At 57.9% G+C, this 19,183-nt stretch overlaps 1 protein-coding gene across 1 annotated transcript in view; it reads left to right on the top strand.

The window, feature by feature from the left end:
- The window catches only part of MYO7A (myosin VIIA), an 85,242-nt gene that overhangs the window by 24,049 nt on the left and 42,010 nt on the right, over window positions 1-19,183 (top strand). Inside the window, 11 exon segments of the mRNA XM_034666290.1 lie at window positions 4,924-5,108; window positions 5,595-5,716; window positions 5,797-5,939; window positions 6,197-6,310; window positions 7,495-7,648; window positions 8,072-8,148; window positions 8,718-8,837; window positions 9,594-9,736; window positions 10,627-10,837; window positions 11,305-11,440; window positions 14,435-14,541. Of these exon segments, the coding sequence (XP_034522181.1) occupies window positions 4,924-5,108; window positions 5,595-5,716; window positions 5,797-5,939; window positions 6,197-6,310; window positions 7,495-7,648; window positions 8,072-8,148; window positions 8,718-8,837; window positions 9,594-9,736; window positions 10,627-10,837; window positions 11,305-11,440; window positions 14,435-14,541 (1,512 nt within the window).

Raw genomic sequence — 19,183 nt, 5'->3', positions numbered from 1 at the left:
TGGACTGAATCAAAGAACAAAGGCAAACACAGGAGTCATAAAGGAGAGGGGAAGAAAAAACTTCAGAAAGAGCCACTCTTGTTTGTGAAATCTGGGGGGATAGACTGATTGGCTGGCAGCTAGCGGAGAAATCAGCTTTCTGTCCTTGAATAGACTGACGAGGGGAGCAAAGGAAAGAATTCCAGAGGTTGATGGATTCTCCAGAAAGCCCCACGATCTGTGCCATTTGCCTCATTACAAGTCCTCACCAGTAACCTTTCTGGTGGTCTCTTTTCTGGATGGGGGAGAGGAGGCAGGGGACGGGGCAGGGCACTGAGTGGAGATGAGGTGCCTAAGTGGCCTTCTTGTTCAGGAAGCACCTGGGGGGGGTCCCAAGTTTGGTTGGTCCATGGGCCTAGGATTCTGGGTGTCTATTGGTCTGGGGACCCTTTCTGTTCAAGGATTGCCCCATTCCAGGTTTCAACTTGCTCACTCGCTGATTCTGTGATGAGTGGATGGGGTAGGACTAGAGCTTTGAAGAAGCAACTGGGCCACTGTCCCACCCAAAAACCATACCTATCCCTAACCATGGCAACCCTCATCGCTTCGTGGCTTGTGTTACCCCAGGCACAGCCCCACATACCCAGGATTTCCTCCAATTATCACAGCCGCTCACAGCCCTGGGCTGGGTGATGCTCTGTCTGTGACTGTCTGCCTTGGGCTTGCCCGCTGCAGGAGCCTGCCCCTAAGAGCCTGAGGGACAGCACCCCAGGGCGACAAATCAGCCCTGGACACCCCCAGTGGGGGAGGACCTTCAGAGGACACCTAGCAAGCCCTGGTTGGGTGGTCTCAGCAGCTAGGTGTCCTTCCTGGGTCCTGCAGGGAGCATGTGGCAGGGCCGGTAGGGATCGAGGGCTCCCTGGTGCTGAACAGGGACTGGAGCCCTAGTCTGGGAGGCTTGGGTCCAACTCTTGGCAGGTGGCCTTTGGGGAGTCCCTGCTCTTCTCTGGTCTCAGCCTTCCCTCTGGCACAATGGGGAGAGTTCCTGCGTGAGCACCACTGTGACTCTGGGAAGTTATGTGTGTCCAGGATGTTTCTTGGTCTCCATGGTCTGCCAAGGGAGAGGCTCCAGGGCTGGCAGGCCTGGGGGCTTCCTGGAAGAGGTGGAGCCGTTCCTGTCACATCTCCTGGAGCATGTCTCTGGTTCCAGAGAGGGCCTCAGAACTCCGCCTGGGGACTTGGGGCCCCTAGGGACCACGTGTGCTGTGTCCTTGGCTTGGGAATAGCCCTTATCTCCCCCTCTCCCAGCCTTTGGCCCCAAAGGCAGTCTTTCTTCCTGGAGGCTTGAGCAGGAGGCCTATGCTGGGCAGCTGGGCTCGGACCCCCCTGCTGACCATGGACCCTTGGGGAGAGAGAGAGGGCCAGAGGGGCTCAGGAGCAGTGCCAAGAGCCTTGGGGGACGGACAGGTGTTGAGGCCCAGACAGGGGCAGGACAGGCCTGGGTCTCATTGCCTGTGGTGCCCAAGCCCCTCCCTTCTTCACTACCCCACTGCCAGTTCCACCGTCCCCCGGGCATATTCCTGGGGTTTAGGTAAGCCCAGGTGGGGAGGTGAGGCCTGGGCTCATGTGCCTGCACCCCACCTTTATTTAGCCTCCTGCTTCTCTGGCGTGTGATCTTGGAGCCCTCTGCTTCCCAGAGGCTGAGTTCTCTCAGCTGTAAAGGACTGTGGGCCTTCACGGCGGCCTTCTGAGGGCACAGGCTCCTGCACCCAGAGCTTGCGTGTTCTTGCCCTCCTGCCGGGCAGGGAGGTCCTCCTCACCGACAGAGAGACCGCCCTTCTGTTAGTTAGTTTGAAATGGGCACATGTGCTGTAGATGAGAAAGTTGCTGCCGAGAAAACCACTGCTAATTTTTTATCCATCCTCGAAGAGAAAAACCATATAGGGTATATATCAAATATGATATAAAATTATATATAAATTTTTTAATTTTTTCTACACAAATAGTAACATTGCTTCCTATGCCATTCTGTGCTTTTTCCATGAGCCACATCCCTGGGGGCCATCCTACCTGTCACTGTCACTGTCGGCCGGGCTGCCCAACGGCTGCTGACAGGCTGTCCCCTCAGCTCCCTTCTCTGCTCTTCCCTGTGAGCACCAATTAATGCTGTCCACTCCAGTTCTTCTCCACCTGTTAGTCATTCTTTCGATCGCACAGGAATATTTGCTGAGCCTGTAGTATGTGCCATGCATGGGCTGGGCCTGGGTAGAGAGGACAGCATGGCTAGAGGGCAGAGGCCTTGTACCAGAATTACAGAGGAGTCAGGTGGGCCAAGTGACAGGGACCATGCAGATTGCATAGGAGGTTGCCTGGCTTCCTCTAGGGGGACCATCTCTGCTCAGAACTGAAGGAATAAGCTCGGTGAGGGGGCAGGGGATAGAGTTTGGAGCTGTTAGCTGAAGGATTAATGGGCAGGGCTCTTCTGGCTGTTGGATGCCACTAGTGAGGACCAGGGCCCTGGTGTCTTGGTCCTGCAGGCATGGGAAACTGCCTGAGGGTTTCCAGCAGGGGGGTGACACAGTCACATTTTTGAAAAGCTGGCCCTGGCTCAAAGCAAAGGGTAGATTGTAGGGGGGTATCTGCAGCAGTCTGCCGAGAGCCCATGGCAGCCAGGGCCAGGGGGCTGGCTGCACCAACGGAGAGAGGGGGCTGGGATGGAGGAGAGGGAGGCAGTTAAGGGCCTCCCAGGTCTCACCCTGGGCGAAGGATGGTGGAGTTCTGCTGGCCAAGTTGGGCAGTGTGAGAAGGAGCAGGGTTGGCGGGGAAGGTGGGTCCGGTCTGGACAGGCGGGTGAACAGAAGGGGGGACATCCAGGAGGCAGGGTGCTTGGGGCCTCTGCTATGGAGAGGGCCCTGGAAGCTCTGCTGGGGAGAGAAGGCTCCGGGCCCCACACCAGGAGGGTTTCTCACCGTTTTTATCAGCGCATCCTCTCTGACCCTGCCTGGCCCTGCTCATGGTCACCAAGCCTGATCCCAGGGCCAGCCTTGTCTGGCTCCTACTGCCTCCGTTGACTGGTTCATTAGGTCTGAAATGATCTCTACCCCCAGCCTCCGGGACAACCACTCATTCTCGCACAACTGCCAAAATGACCTTTCTCGGACAGATCTTCCAAATGCCATGCCCTTTCACGCCTCTGTGCTTGATTCCCACTGACCAGCCTTCACCCCCACCTCCACCCCCACCTGCCCCACCAGAGGAATCTGCTGCCTCCCACAGGCCCAAGCTTTTCCTCCCTGGCCCCCAGTAGGTGGCTGTTGGCCTCCCCTCAAGTCTTCATGGAGTGTCCTTGAATGACTGCATGGAGCCCACCTCACGCCATGTGGTTATCACAGACCAGGTGGTTCCGGGGTCCCTTCATTAAGGAAGGTGGCTTCCTGTAACCAGGTACATGCCGAGGGTTAGGCCCTTCCGTCTTCACATAACCCCAGCAGGGGGTGCTAACTATCCCCCTTTTACAGATGAGCAAACTGAAGTGTAGACATGCAAAGTGATCTGCAGAAAATATGTTCTTTGGGGCTGACTCCCTCTCTAGAGGTGGGCGGGCCAGCTGGTCCCCACTGCTAGGCAGGGCTGAGCTGCAGGGATGGGGCCCAGGTGCCCTGGGGCTGGTGGTTGGTGGCTTCGGATCAGAGAAGTTAGCCCAGCCCTGGGCTGTGTGGGGTGTTGTTGGGCGGACAATCTCCTTTTATCCCATTCACCGCTGAGCAGCTCCCTCTTCTGTTCCTCACTTTCCAACCTCAGACCAACTGTGGAGGGCGGGTGAGTGTGGCACAGCTGCCCCTGGCTCTCAGTGTGTGCTTGGCTGGCAGCTCCCCGCAGCCCGTGTCCCCATGCCACCCCATCTCTGCCTGCTTGGCTCTCGCACCCCATGAGGAGGTCAGGCTCAGCTGTCTCTGGCGTGCGCTGCTTGGAGGACCAGCCCGGGCGGCGGGGGAGGGGACTGGGGACCTGGGTCTGGGCTGCCGAGCCCAGGGCTGTTTGCATGGCCACAGCTGGCCCTAGTTTGGGCCTTTCCCCTGGGATGTGGTGCTGGTGACAGCACGTTTCTGTCATGGCCACCTTGGGCTGAGGCTGCTGAGCATGGCTTTGGCTCTGGGGTGATGCTCTGTGCCCTTGGTGGGAGGCAGTGGACCCGGCTGTTACTTCCTCTGTGTGGTCACATCTTTTCTCAGTCTCTCCAGGCCCAGATGTCAATCCATCCATCACCAATCACAGGCTGCGTCTGACCTTTTCAAGCTGGGGTGGGGCGGGGCTGGCGGAGGGAGCAGTAACCCCTGGGTACCTTCTTCTGCCCTGGTGGCGGCAGGGCCAGACCGTGTTGGCCCCTGTGTGGCCCTGGGCTCACAGCAGGAAATCCTGTGCATGAACGGAGGAACCCAAGAAGAGAACACCCCCTAGAAGTTTATCAGAGGTGCACGGGGCCCCTGCACCTGTGCGGGCCAGGACGGTGCCCCTTCACCCCTGCCCTGGGCTGTGCTGCAGTGGTCTGGTTTATGTGTGTTACTCCGAGCCTCGGGGATGCAGGGCTTGGGAACAAAAGTGGAACCCAGAGTTTGAGGAGTACTACAGTGTGGTGTGGCCTTTAGAGTCCACCATGTCCTCATTTTTAGAAACAGTTACATTGTGCCCACTTTACAGATAAAGGTAAGGAAATGGAAGCTGAGAGACCCTCCCTCTCTCCCCGTGTCCTTCCTCCCTTCATCAAACCTCCGTGAGCACCTCCTCCAACCCAGACCCAATGCTAGTTTGAAGGCCCCAGCCCCAGCTCGTGGAGAGGCAGGTCCAGGTGACTCCAAAGCCAGTGCTGTCCCTTCCAGGGGAATGGAGTGGGGCAGAGCCTCCCACGTGGGAAGGGGCAAGTTTCTCGTCTCTTTTTCCCCACAGACATACACAGGCTCCATCCTGGTGGCTGTGAACCCCTACCAGCTGCTCTCCATCTACTCACCAGAGCATATCCGCCAGTATACCAACAAGAAGATTGGGGAGATGCCCCCCCACATCTTCGCCATTGCCGATAACTGCTACTTCAACATGAAGCGCAACAGCCGTGACCAGTGCTGCATCATCAGGTGGGCGGCTCGGCGCCGGACTGGAGCGCCAGCTTTGTGCTCCTGCTAATGCCTCATCATGCGGACGATCACCTCCCCTTTCCCAGGCCTTACATCTCTATTAATGCCGCCAAAGTTCTTGTTAGCTTTTGAGGCCAACCTTGTTTGTTACTGGCTCCTATTAAGTTAGGGTCAGGTGACATTTCAGGCCCCTGTTCTCTCTTGGGCAGAGGGTAATAGGACAAAGCATTGATCTAGCATCAGTCGATGCCATGCTGCGTGGCAGGTATGGACAGAGGGATGTGCGTGTGTCTAAATGAAGGGGAAGGAAAGTAACTTTGAACTCCTGGAGCCTCTCCCCTCCCTGAAAGGTCCGTATTGTCAGCCTGTTTTACAGATGGGGGAGGGGGAGGTGCCGGTGGGGGAAGCGGCTTGGACTGAGGCGCCGTAGGGAGAGGCCCACGCAGTCCGTGATGGGCCCTGCCTCTCTCTGTGTGTCCTGTGCAGCGGGGAGTCTGGGGCAGGGAAGACCGAGAGCACCAAGCTGATCTTGCAGTTCCTGGCGGCCGTCAGCGGGCAGCACTCGTGGATCGAGCAGCAGGTGCTGGAAGCCACCCCCATCCTGGAAGGTAGGGCCAGGGCTCGCAGAGGGGGGCTGGGGGCCTGGGTGGGTGCTGACCTTGCCCATGACCCTCTCCCCACCCCGAAGCGTTTGGCAATGCCAAGACCATCCGCAACGACAACTCCAGCCGCTTTGGGAAGTACATTGATATCCACTTCAACAAGCGGGGTGCCATCGAGGGCGCCAAGATCGAGCAGTACCTGCTGGAGAAGTCCCGGGTCTGTCGCCAGGTGGGCCCGGGTCCAGGGCAGAGCCGTACCTGCACAGGACCCCCAGCCTCGGGGGTGGGGGGGGCCCGCACAGTCTGGATGGGGCCATGCTGCCGCCCCCTTACCGCGGTGCTTGGGCTCCCGCCATGAAGCCTGCCCACAGCGGCTTTTTTTGTCAAAGTCATTTGTTAACACAGTAAACCGCATTTCGTCTTGATTGGCCGGTTTCTGATGCCTCTTCTGCCTCTGTCCCCCAACACCTGTGCCCGCATTTGCAGGCCCCCGATGAACGAAATTATCACGTGTTCTACTGTATGCTGGAGGGCATGAGCGTGGGTCAGAAGAAGAAGCTGGGCCTGGGCCAGGCCACGGATTATAACTACCTGGCTATGGTGAGGCCCGGGCGGGGCACCGAGGGAGGGGATAGCGGCCTGGCGAGGTGGGGGCAGCCCACCCAGCCGCTCCCCAGCTCCAGGCCCGTGGATGGGATTCCTCTGGGTGGGCTTTCCCCGCCCCGGACCTGCCCGGCCGCTCTGGGCTTGTAAATGCCTTAAGGCCTGCCCCCCACTGGGGCCTATTCCCACCTGCACGTGCATCTCAATGAATGGTCAGCGCAGATACACACGTTCCTAAATCTGCGCGGACACCCTAGACCCAGGGACATGCGGACACATCCCGTGTGTACATGTGCGCAGACCCGCCCACGCACACACGTGGTGTTAGCCCCGACTGTGAGGACGTGAAGGCCGGGGCCTCTGCCAGGGCCCCCACGATTGGAGGGTTCAGGCTGCTGCGGTTTCAGCCTCGGGGGCTCACTGGTCCCGGAGCCCTGGTGCCAGCCTATTGCTGCTGCCTGGCCACCAAAAAGAAGAAGGCCCCGGGGCCACTGCTGCCACCCAGCATCAGATGGGTGGGATGTGTGTGCACAGCAGGCCAGCTTGGCGGGGGGACCAGCTTCCTTAGCCCTGGGGAGAATCCCTGCCTGGTTGTCTGGGGCCGGAGGGCCAAGCCACAGGGATGCACGAGGGACGTGGGACAACAAAGCAGTAGGTGTTGTGGGTGTGCAGGCCCTCCCAGACGGCTCACGGGTGCACATCCTGGCGCAGACCCCTGTCAGTGCCCTGCCTGTCTGCAGTCCCTTCCTCCCCCTCCCCCCTCCTCCTCCCCCTTTCTCCTCCCCACTCCTCCTCTCCCGCCCCAGGCTGCCCCTGGTGAGGCCTCAAGTCCCTGAGTGAGAGTGTCCAGTGAGGGGCAGGAGCACGGTAGGGCCTGAGTGCTGTGACTGCCAGGCTAGGGGACAGGCCAGGCCTGGTCTCAGCAACGCAGCTCCTCTCACTCTTGGGAAGAAGGGGCACCCAGGGTCCCCAGGAGTGGGAAATATGTTCTTAAAAAGCTGTAACCAGGACCTTTCTAGACTTTCTGGAGAGGTCACGGTGCTCATGAGGCGAGGTCAGTGCCTGGCGCCCCAGACTGGCCTGGCAGAGGGGGCCCTTCGTCCCGGCCACTGCCTCTCGGGGGGTCCCCACGGCCTTGCTGATGCCCTCCTGTACCCCAGCGTCCCGCCTCTGCCCGCCAGGGTAACTGCATCACCTGTGAGGGCCGGGAGGACAGCCAGGAGTACGCCAACATCCGCTCGGCCATGAAGGTGCTCATGTTCACCGACACAGAGAACTGGGAGATCTCCAAGCTCCTGGCTGCCATCCTGCACCTGGGCAACCTGCAGTATGAGGGTGAGGGGCCCCGATGGTGCACCCCCAGCCCAACCTGCCCTGGGTTCAAGGGCAGCACAAAACGAGCCATCCGGGGGGTGCTGTGGCTCAGCTCCTGTCCCAGCAGCTACGAACCCTGTTTCATAGGGGCCAGGGCTGCTGCCGAGAGCTCTGGAGTCCGGGGTGGAGGAGCGTGAGGGGGGAGGGCCATGACTGCTGGGGTCTCCCCTTGGGTGCCAGGCATGGCGCTGGGCATTCGCGGTTCCTGCCCTCACGGTGCCCATAGCGCGTGGTGAGAACATCCATCAAACATACATGGGCCTGGAGAAGTGCTTAATCATGGTGCTGGTGGCCTCTGTGGACAGGGCAGAACCCCCGAGAGCCTGGCCCTTACCCCCATGCCCACCCTCACTTGCCTGACCCTGCACCCCCTCGCTGTGACAGCCCGGACGTTTGAAAACCTGGATGCCTGTGAGGTCCTCTTCTCCCCGTCCCTGGCTACAGCCGCATCCCTGCTCGAGGTCAGTATCCGGCCTTCTGTCCCCATGTGGCTTCGGTTTCTCTCAGAGGCAGTTTTGACTCAGGTCCAGGGGGCTGGGCAGGTGGGATCCTGGAAGCTGGGGCTCTCCTTGGGAAAGTCCTAGAAGTTCAATGTGGAGAAACTGTGTACAGCATCTGTGCTGGGCACAGGTCTCAGAGGGGGAGTGGAGCCAGGCGCCCTAATCCCACTGCCCCTGGGGATGGTGCGGAGCACAGGGGACCTCGGTGAGTCCGTCTGTCCGTCTCTCAGCAAAGACTTATTAGGCTCTGCCCTGGGTTGGAACACTGGGATGAATGAAGCCTGAGTCTGAGCCCATCCTGGGAGGGGCAGGGAACAGGCCGGGGGGAGTGAGGAGGTGCCAGAGAGAGAGCAGCCCTTCCAGCAGCATTCGGATGGGCTTGGATGGTTGGGGAGGATCTGCCCATGGCGCCGTGGGGAAGGGCACCCTCAGTGCCGCGAGTGGTGTGAGCAAGGCCCGGTGGGACAATGGGAAGGGGGGGAGGAATGGGCACGGGCAGCTGGGTGAGCACCTGGATGTTGTCCCACCAGGTGAACCCCCCAGACCTGATGAACTGCCTGACCAGCCGCACCCTCATCACCCGTGGGGAGACCGTGTCCACCCCGCTCAGCAGGGAGCAGGCGCTGGACGTGCGAGACGCCTTTGTCAAGGTGGGCCTTCGAGGCGCGGCAGTGGCTCGCTCCGCCCCGTGCGGCGCTAGCTTGTTGGCATAGGCAGGCGTGGAGTAGTCCACGGAAGCAGACGGTGTCTGGGCCTCCACCCCCGCCTGCCCTTGGGTCCAGGCTATGGCCACTGGCTCTCTGGGGGGCCTGAGCTCGAGTCCGCCTTCTCCTGAGCTCTGCTCCTCCTACAAGGGGCTGAGGGTGGCCCCCTGCCAGCGCTGCTCCCCTCGGGCCCTCCATCCCCGGCCTGCTCTGCTCTCCAGCCCGTGGGCCTCACGTGGGCTCATACTGTCTGGGCACTTGGTCTGCTGTGCTATTCCCAGCCCAGAGGATACCCTCGCTGGTCTTTCCAAAGAAGACACTGAAGATGGGCTGTGTCGGGTGGAGAGGGCCCTCGGTCCTTCCTGTTTCCACACTCATGAGTTTGCCAGCCACTGAGCCCCTGCCCCGTGCCACCTTCTGTGCTGGGTTCTGGGACCGTTGAGATGTCCAGAGCTGATAGGGAGACGGGGGGGGGGAATGGAGAGAGGGGAGCCCAAAGGTGGGTTAGGGAAGGCTGCTTGGCAGAGCTTTGGGAAGGAGTAGGAATTGTTCCAACAGGAAAGGGGGCTCCAAGACAGAGGGAAGAGCTTGAGGAAAGCCTCAGCACGGGAGGGGCTGAGCGAGGCTGTCACAGCCCCGGGAGCCTGGCACATGTCCTTGGGAGGGCGTGTGGGCCCAGCGGCTGACACGGCCCCCTCTCAGGGCATCTACGGGCGGCTTTTTGTGTGGATTGTGGACAAGATCAATGCAGCGATTTACAAGCCCCCCTCCCAGGAAGTGAAGAGCTCTCGCAGGTCTATCGGCCTCCTGGACATCTTTGGGTTCGAGAACTTTGCTGTGAACAGGTACCACGAAGGACTCTGCTCTGTGGGGATTTTCTTCCACAACACGGACAGAACAGGTGTCACATCTCTGCCTTTAAACTACACTTAGTGGGCTGCGAGCACGCTATGCCGGGCTGTCGGAGTTCGCCTCCAGTCATCCTGGGGGGCTCTGTCACTCCCCTTCCTGCCCATCCCCTCCAGCTGCTGGGGTCAGCTGCGGTGGTGGGGAGAAGGCCCTTACACCATCATGGACACCCCAGTGTCCAAGCCACAAGGTGCCTCGAAGCAGGTGAGGCCGAGCTACGCTTGGAGTCCCACGCTTCCTGAAGGGCCACTCTTGGGGGCCATGTCAGGAGCAGGTGGAGGGAGCAGGCCCAGGAGGATCCCGGGGCTGGGGGCAGCCACCCTGCCCCACTTCCTACCTGTGTGACCCTGGGTCACTTCAATTCCTGTAACATTTGGATGTCTCATAGCCCCCCAAACACCCACAATGAATATGTGAAGTGTCACCTGGAAGAGCACTGGGTTGGTGGCTCAGAGATGTTGGCCCTCAGGACACACTTACTAAATCTCGTCAGCCCCCTTCCCACCTCCCCTGACAGCTTTGGATTCCTCTTCATGCCCCCCCACCGCCCCCAGTGCCTTGGCTCTTCCCCTCCCAGGTCTCTACCAGGGATTTGGTGTCCACCCGTGGGCCCTCTCATAGGCCTCGTCATGCAGGGAAAAGTGTTCCAGCCTTACGTGCCTTCTGACTCAGTGTCCCCTTCTGTACCTCCGGGGTGGGGGACTGGCACATGCCGCCCGCCTCAGAGGCTGGAGAGTCCATACTGGGAGCGCAGCGTGGCCAGGGCGTGCTGGGCAGAGGGCCCAGGCCTGCTCAGCCCCTCGCCCGTCCCCCGTGCTCCCCACAGCTTCGAGCAGCTCTGCATCAACTTCGCCAACGAGCACCTGCAGCAGTTCTTCGTGCGGCACGTGTTCAAGCTGGAGCAGGAGGAGTACGACCTGGAGAGCATCGGCTGGCTGCACATCGAGTTTACCGACAACCAGGACGCCCTGGACATGATCGCCAGCAAGCCCATGAACATCATCTCCCTCCTCGACGAGGAGAGCAAGTTCCCCAAGGTGCGCCTGCCCCTGTGCAGAACGTCCCCTCACGCTCTGAGCCTCAGCTTTCCTCAACTGTAAAATGGGACCAATGATACATGCCTCTTGGGGTGGCTCTGAGGCCAGTGCAGCTGCATTCATTTGACATTTGGGGATCACCTGCAGTCCACGGGGTCCTGGACCACGCGATGGAGATCTAAGCATAGAGCTGGCACAGAACAGGTGTCTCGGAGCGGGGGAGGGACTGCCCCCGTGATTTTCACTGTGGGAAATAGGCTTTCTAAACTGGACTGAACACTCAAGGTAGTGTAATTCCGATCCCTCCACTTAACAGATGGGGAAGTGGAGGCCCAGAGAGCTCCTGTGTGGGGTACAAATAAAAGGAGAGAGCTCTTGAGAAAGACAGAAGAGGGGGCGCAAAGGCCTGGGGCAGCAGGGGCAGGAGGACCTGGGGCAGAGGGGGCTGAGCACGTTGGTTCCCACAGGGCACAGACACTACCATGTTGCATAAGCTGAACTCCCAGCACAAGCTGAACTCCAACTACATCCCCCCCAAGAACAACCATGAGACTCAGTTTGGGATCAACCACTTTGCAGGTGTCGTCTACTACGAGAGCCAAGGTACAGCGGGCTATCTGGGGCTGGGGTGCCTCCGCCTGTGCCCTCTCCAGCCCTCGCCCTTCTCCCGCCCAGGACGGGGTGGGGCCTGGAGCACGGAGCGGGAAGGGGCTTTAGGAAACCCTGGGCCCAGTGCTCTTTCTTTCTTTCTTTTAGAGATTTTATTTTCTTATTTATTTATTTATTTTTAAAGATTTTATTTGTTTGAGAGAGAGCATGCTTGAGCAGAGGGAGCCACAGAGGGGGAGGGAGAAGCAGACTCACCGCTGAGCAGGGAGCCCCATGCAGGGCTCAATCCCACTGGGATTACGACCTGAGCCACCCAGGCACTGCACCCCTGGGTGCCCCTCTTGTAGAGATTTTAATAAATGTGGTGAAATATATATAATACAAAATGTACCGTTTTCATAGTTTTTAAGGTTACAGCTCAGTGACATTAGGTGCCTTCACAGTATCGTGCCACTGTCGCCACTGTCCCTCCCCAGCGCCTATCCATCACCCCAAATAAGTACTGATTAAGGAAAAATTTGCCCCTTTCTCCCAGTCCCCAGTAACTTCTATTCTATTTTCTCTCTCTATATATATCTGACTACTCAAGAGACCTCATATAAGTGAATCGTACAGTATTTGTCCTTTCGTGTCCAGCTTATTTCACTCAGCATAACGTCCTCAAGATTCATACATGTTGTAGCCTGTGTCAAAATTTCCTTTCTTTTAATGGCTGAATACAATTTCATTATATATATACATACATACATATGTGAATGAAATATATATATATTTCATTATATATATACATATATTTCATTATATATATACATATATTTCATTATATATACATATATATTTCATTATATACATACATATATATTTATGTATATATATATTTTGTTCATTCATCTCTTGATGCACATTTGGGTTTTAGCTACCGTGAATAGTGCTGCCATGAATATGGATTTACAAATCTCTGTTCAAGTCCCTGCTTTCCATTCTTTTGGGTGCGCTCAGTGCTCCTTTGTACAGATGGGGAAGCTGAGGCTTGAAAGGGAAAGTTACCTGTCTTTCCATGACATTGCCCATTAGGTGCCAAGCCAGGCCTAGAACCAGCCCCATGACCCACTAAGATTCTCTCAGCAACAAGACCAAGTGTGAGCATTGAAGGGGAGGCATCTCCGTGCTCCTGGGACGTGCAGTTGGGTTCATTTTAAAGCTAGCGGTGAAGAAGAGTCAGCCCACAGTCAGGGACCCCCTGAATTCTTGGAATTCTTGCAGACTGCCCTTGCGACTCTGCCCCCACCACCCTGGTCTAAAAGGCCACCTTGGCTGGGCATCAGTTGTCAGTGTGTGTCTATATTGAGCTCTTGTGTTAAGCCTCCAAGGGTTTCACGAAAGCCTTCTAAGACCAGTGAAATTCAATACAAGCAAAGAGCCTTTGGTTTCATACTTCCTTGTTGAATTGTCCAGAAGGCTGACAATTGTATGGGTGAGCCCTGCTGCAGGGCTGGAATCTGAAGCCTGCCCAGCCCTCCCTCAACTATTAGATTGTGAGATCTAACCTTGCTGTTAGAAGGAAGGAAGCCAACATTAAGTTTGAAGGGCTTTTGAGCAAACCAATGTGTCTGTTGTTAGGAGTAAAAGAGGATTGTATCAGGCCTCATGCTGTTGCAAGGATACAGATGGGAAAATTTAGTGCATTCTGCACAGTTCTAAACTCACAGAATGTTAGATCTGGAGGGAACACAAGGCTTACCTACTTTATGGATTAGAAACAGAGGGAAATGACTTGCCTAAGGTCACTAACAGTGTTGGGCTACTTTAAACAATTCTGCCAGCATTTCCTGGTTCGCAAAATACTGTTTTAATCCAGCGTTTCATTTACGAATCAGGAGGTGTTAGGTGTTCCGAACCGAACAAGAGCTTACAGGCACCGTCATTCCCGTCGGACACCTGAAGCTGAGATTCAGAAGGGAACCATCCTAGGTCCCAGAGTGAGACTGTTGTAGACTTTTGATTAGAGCCTACAATTCCATCCGAGCTCCAAAACCCACCCTTCCACTGCTGGGTGCCTCCTGTCATGCTCTCCTCCCCAGACACCGGGTGGGCAGCCCAGCACTGGGTCTCTATACTGTCTGCGAGCCCGCCAGCCTGAGTCCTGGGGCAAAGGGTGCTGCTTCTCTACAGTGCTCTTCCTCATCGGGCCTCCCCCGCCCTTGGCCACTCCGTCTTCTGCTGCCCCCCAGCAAGACGCCCCCCCCCATTAACCAGTTCCTAGCTCCTCAGTCCCTGGGAATGGCAGGCCTCTCGGGGGTCTGTGAGGGGCTGAGGAGCCTCCCTGGGCTGGGGCTGGGAGTCCTAGGTTCAAGTCTCAGCTCTGCCTGTGGCTTGCTGTGTGGTGTTAGACAGCTTGCTCAGCTTCTCTGAGCATTGGTTTCCCCCCTGGTGGGAGGGGGAAGATAGTCCCCGCCCACCCCCCCCATAGAGGGGGAGTCGTGAGCATTGGTGGTGGGAGGGCACTTTGTGGAACATAGCGCAGTGTTCAATACAAGGTATTTTGAATCCCTTTACTCTTAGCTGTACTAGCCCAGCAAGTACTCTCTCCCAGGTGACACACTTACTCACAGGGGCTTCTGATCCCTTCATTCAAAAGACTGAGGCTGGCACAGCAGGCCCTAGGTGGTTCCCTGAGGAAGGCAGCCCTCCCTTCCTGGGGCCCCGGGCCTCTGCGCTCCTCTCTGAGCAGGTCTGGAAGGGGGGCTGTGTGGGGAGGGAGATGCGGCTCCCGTTCTGGCTCTGCCCCCTCACCTTCCTGTCATCCTGGGCAAGCCGCTCTCCCCAGGCCTCGGTGTTGCCCGCTGTGAAGTGGGTGTGGTTGAGTTAAGCGAAGTGTGAGTGTCTCCCCGGCTCAGACACCGTGGATTTGGGGAGCAGCTGAGCCTTGTCAGGCAGAGGCTGCCAGAGCTCTCGAGGTGTGGCCGACCATTTCTTGCCGCTGCCCAGGCTTCCTGGAGAAGAACCGGGACACCCTGCATGGAGACATCATCCAGCTGGTCCACTCCTCCAGAAACAAGTTCATCAAGCAGATCTTCCAGGCCGACGTCGCCATGGTAACGTCCGGGTGGGGTCTCTCTTGGGCAGGAAGGGCCCCCAGAAGCCAGGCCCGTGCCTAGGCCCACCCTTGTCCAACAGCTTTGGCTGAGCTCCTCTGGCCGCGGAGTGAGGGCAGTGCTTTGTTGTGGTTCCAGGAGGGGGCCCCGGGGGCCTCCACAGTCCTCCTGTCTGGTCCTCCTGCTGTGTTGACTGGGCGGGGGGGCAGGCCCAGAGAATGGTGACATGAGAGGTCACGGAGTACAGACTGATCGCGGTTTACCATGGGGGTCCCCCCAGCTGGACCTCCGGCCGCTCACAGGGAGCCTGGGAGCAGGGAGCACATACAGCCTCAAGGACACGGATGGCTGTGGGTATATCAGAGACAAGCACAGAGGGCGTGGGCACCGCAGCCATGGGCCCCCTACTGGCGTGCAGAATGTCCCACCCTCTGTCCCCAGAGTGGTGGTCTGGCAGACTCGTTCTCTGCATGATTCATTTCCTGTCTTCCTCCTGTCCCAGGGCGTCCTGAATGCGCTCAGAGGGACTCGTGGGGAGGGCAGAGCCACTGCTGCTCGGTGCCAGTCCGGGTACCCGCGCTGCTCCGGGCCCCTGGGAGCCCAGACCTCTCCCCTGAGGGGCCTTCTTTCTCCCTGGTGGATTTTGCTCTGTTTTCTGACCCACCACGTTCTCCTTGCCCCCAACCCCATCTCGCCCTGCACTGTGGTTCCTGTTGTAGTTTCTCTGTGGTTACTCATCGGGCACTCTTCGTCAGTCGGCCGCTTCCATGAAGGTAAAAGAGCCCTGTCCGGGGCCAGTGGATGGCGGGCCAGGCCTCAGTGGCCCCCGGGGCTGGGCTATGGCCGTGGCCCTGTGGCTCTGAGGCTTGGGGAAAGGGTCGGCTTTTTCTTTTTCTTTCTTTTTTTCTTTTTCTTTTTTTTGTGTGTGTGTGTTTTTGTGGAGTGGTTTGTGTAGTGGTTTCTTGTTTGTTTTGTTTCTTGAGTTGTGTGAAGTGTGAGCCTCTCCATTTCTTGAAGGAGGAAACTGAGTCCTAGATAAATAGGGAAGACTTGCCCAGCATGTCCCGTGAGCCAGGGGCCGAGCCAGCACGCTACTCCAGGTCTCCCACGTCCCCTGCCCCCCTGAGTCTCTCTGCGGTATCAAGGCCTGCTTCCTCCGCCGGCCCTGCCACACGCTTCTGTGTCCACGACTTGGTCCGACCCCCCGATAGCCTTGCAGCACAGGAGGGGCAGCTGATAGCCTCTGCATTTTGCAGACAGGGGTCTGACGCTCAGAGGCGGGGGGTGACTCACCCCGAGGCACAGTATTCCAGGGCACTGGGACTAGAAGTCGTCACTCCAGACCTCCTCAGGCCCGGAGCAGTGTCTGCAGTGTGCCTGGTGCCTGGCCACAGCCTTCAGGTCGTGGCCCCCACTGTGCTCTGGGCCCCGGGAGTGCTGGCCCCCCCCCCCCCCCATTAGCAGCAGAGCTTTGCCATCCCTTTGCCTCTCTTTTTCCTTTTCTCTACCCTCAGTTTCCTCTCAGCCTAGTACCAGTGTCCTCCCCATTTCATCTTCATGCTGAGTCTCCCTTTTTTCCTGCTTGTCCGGCATCTCCCTGCTGCCCAGTGCCCTGTGGACTGCCAAAACAGTGCCCGACAGCCAGAGCAGCAACACGGGTGCCGGAATGTCCGGAGCAGGGAGTGTAACTGGGCAGTAGCCTCTGTCCTCGGCCTGGGAATGGCCCTGAGACCCCACCCCCCAGGCCAGCACTGGGGCCCAGCTGCTGACCAGGCGAGTGTGGGGCCCCCACCAGAGTGGGGCCCAAGGGGCCAGAAGCTCCCATGCCCAGCAGTCCCCACCCCAAGGCCCACGTGTCACAGGGCGGCAGCACTTGGGAGACAGGTGTGGCACTGGGCTCTTCCCCGCCCTTACTTCTTCTCCTCTGGTCCCCAGCCCACCCCTCCCAGGCTCAGCCATTCCTCCTGGTCTTAGGCAGCCCTGGAAGATCACAGAACCTTGTCTTCTCCACCTGCCCCTTCTCTTGTCTTTCCAGAGCACCTGGAGGCATCTGGGGACCTCTCCACAAACTTTCCTGTTCTGAAACTTCTTCCCCGGGACCCTAGGACTAGAACCCACTTGTTGAGGAACCATGAAGAGGTCTAAGTGAGAGACCCTGGGGTCTCCAGAAAAGGCTCCCTCTTGAGGGAGTTTTGGAGCACAGAGTTAGAGCACAACAGTGACACACTTGATCTTGATTGTATCTTCTTTCTGGGCCCCTTACATTTCTCACCTCCCTCACTCCTCACAGCACCCCTGTGAGTAGTTAGTATCATCCCCACATTACAGGCAGAGAAGCTGGGCGACAGAGAAGCCAAGGTGTGGGCTCAAGGTCACACCATTTGTGACACACGGGACATGGATCCAGGTCTGTGTCAGGGAGGTATGGGAAGTTGTCCAGAGCCACACACAAGTGAGGGCTAAGGGAAAGCTTTGCAAGCCCCTGCCGTTTGTCTCTGTGAGCGTCGCCCCTCGCAAAGAAAACCTGTTTGGGGACTGTTGGAAGCATGCCAGCTCTGTTAGAGCGACACGGAAATCAGTTTGGTGAATGTCAAGTATTTAGTCACAGTTTATTGACGACAGTGCTTTATCTCGGGGTAGAAGCCCACACCGCCTCCTTTCAGTGATCTCAACCCACCTCCTATGCTCCTCTCCAACCCCTAGATTTCCATCCTTTGACTCTAGTGTCTGCCTCCCGAGGTGACCCTGGGCAGCCCCCCCCACCCCCAGCCAGTGCTGCTGGAGGGACCGGCTGAGCCATGAGGACTGCGTTCTTCCAGGCCATCAAGCCCCCGATTAATGTCTAACCCCAATCACACGTCCCCAGGCCCTGAGTCCACGGGACTCTTATTCATGCTTTATGTAGGTGGCTTGTCACACCTGTGTGTCCCCAGCCCTGTGCATGTCCTGCTCAGGTGTCTGTCCCTCAGACCCCCTCTGGGGAGTCATTTAACACTGAGCTCTGGACTTTCTACTCCTACCTTTACCCCATTTCCAAATGTCTGCACATTCTCCCAGAAACCCATGAATATCAGAAAGGACCACCATTCCCCTCCATGAAATAAAACTGAATCAGAAACCCTGAGGCCAGGAGGTGAGAGTAGACTCTAGGCTCAGCTCCCCTTCTGGCGCTCCTGCACTCAGACACAAACGGTAACGGTGCCCGTTCCATGCCAGACATGGGCCTGCGTCCTGGGGACAGAGCAGTGGGCACAACAGAAAACAGCCTCTGTCCTCATGGAGCTTACATTCTGGCAGAAGGGAGAAAACGCTAATAAGTAGATACAGAAGTAGAATAGATGGTATGTCAGAGGGTGAGGAGGGAGAAATGCCCAGGGTGGGGCTTTGCAGTGTCCAATAGGCGGGCCGGGGAAGCCTTCCGGGATGCTGGTAAGGAGGCGGGGTGCATCTGGAGAAGGAGCCCTGCGGGGAGGAGAAGCAGCAAGTGCACAGCCTTTGGGCCGGCCTGGTGCCCTGTGGCGAGCACGGGGCGGGGGTGGCTAGAAGCACGGAGACACTGGAGGTCACCGGGTCCTGCAGGACCTTGTCAGTGCTTGCGAGGACGCCAGTGTTCACTCCTGACCTCGGGAGCTGTTGCAGGGCCCTGAGTGTGTCGGGTGGAGAGGCCTGGATTTGTGTTCTGACAGCTTTCCCAGGGCTGCCAGGTCGATCGTGGAGCAGAGGGAGGTGTGGAGTGCGGGGGACAGAAACAGGGAGGTAAAACCAATATGGATTTTGGCATATTGGATATGAAAGAGGAGGAGCTGGGGGCGGTTCTTAGTTTGGCCTGAGTAGTTGGAAATCGGACATTTCTGGGAGCCCATGGCCACTAGGAGCCAGTTCCACAAAGTGTTGCTGATTGCGAGTTGTGCCAGGCCCTGGGCCACCGCCGAAAACAAGGCAGACCTGCCTGTCCTCACTAGGCTCACAGCCCAGCAGGGAAGACAGACAGACAGAAGTAGTTCCGGAGTGATGATAGAAACCAAAGAAAGGTTTGTGTTGTGTGTGCTGTATGCATGTGTGCGTGCAGGTGTGCTCTGCGTGTTCTGTGTGTGGGAGTGTGCGTCCGTGTCTGTGCCGTGCGTGTGCTCGGGGCGGGGGCTCTAACGCAGGCTGGGTGAAGCCCGACCCGGCCCGCTCCCCCTCCGAGCCGTGGGGCGTCCAGTGCTGCGGCTGCGTCAGCTTTTGGGACGGTCGTGGGGGTCAGAGACCTGACAGTCACCCTACCCTGATGCAGAGACTCCCCAGCTTCCCTGGCAAAGTCCTAGAATATGTGCCAAACGGCACTAACACAGAGACCTGGCTCACTGCCGAAAAGCAAGTGTTGGCTGTTCCCGGCGAGCTCCACTTCCGCCGGGGGCACATGTTCTAACCTTCGCTCGCGTTAGACGCCTCTGCCCACCCCCCCAACACCTCACACCTCTGCCCCGGCACGCCAGCACACCTGGCTGCACTGCTACGGATAGCAGATAAAATTAGGTCTCATTTAAAATATAAAATCTTACAACACTAATCAAATTCACTGATAAATTCTCACATAGATGAAGCTAGCAGGGAAACAGCAACATCAGAGTGCTTTGGAATCGAGTCTGAATTCTAGGTC

This window comes from Ailuropoda melanoleuca, chromosome 8 (genome assembly GCF_002007445.2).
Source record: "Ailuropoda melanoleuca isolate Jingjing chromosome 8, ASM200744v2, whole genome shotgun sequence".
NCBI classification, from domain to species: Eukaryota; Metazoa; Chordata; class Mammalia; order Carnivora; family Ursidae; genus Ailuropoda; species Ailuropoda melanoleuca.
The sequence above is the reverse complement of the archived record's forward strand: the minus strand, read 5'-3'. Positions and strand labels throughout refer to the sequence as shown.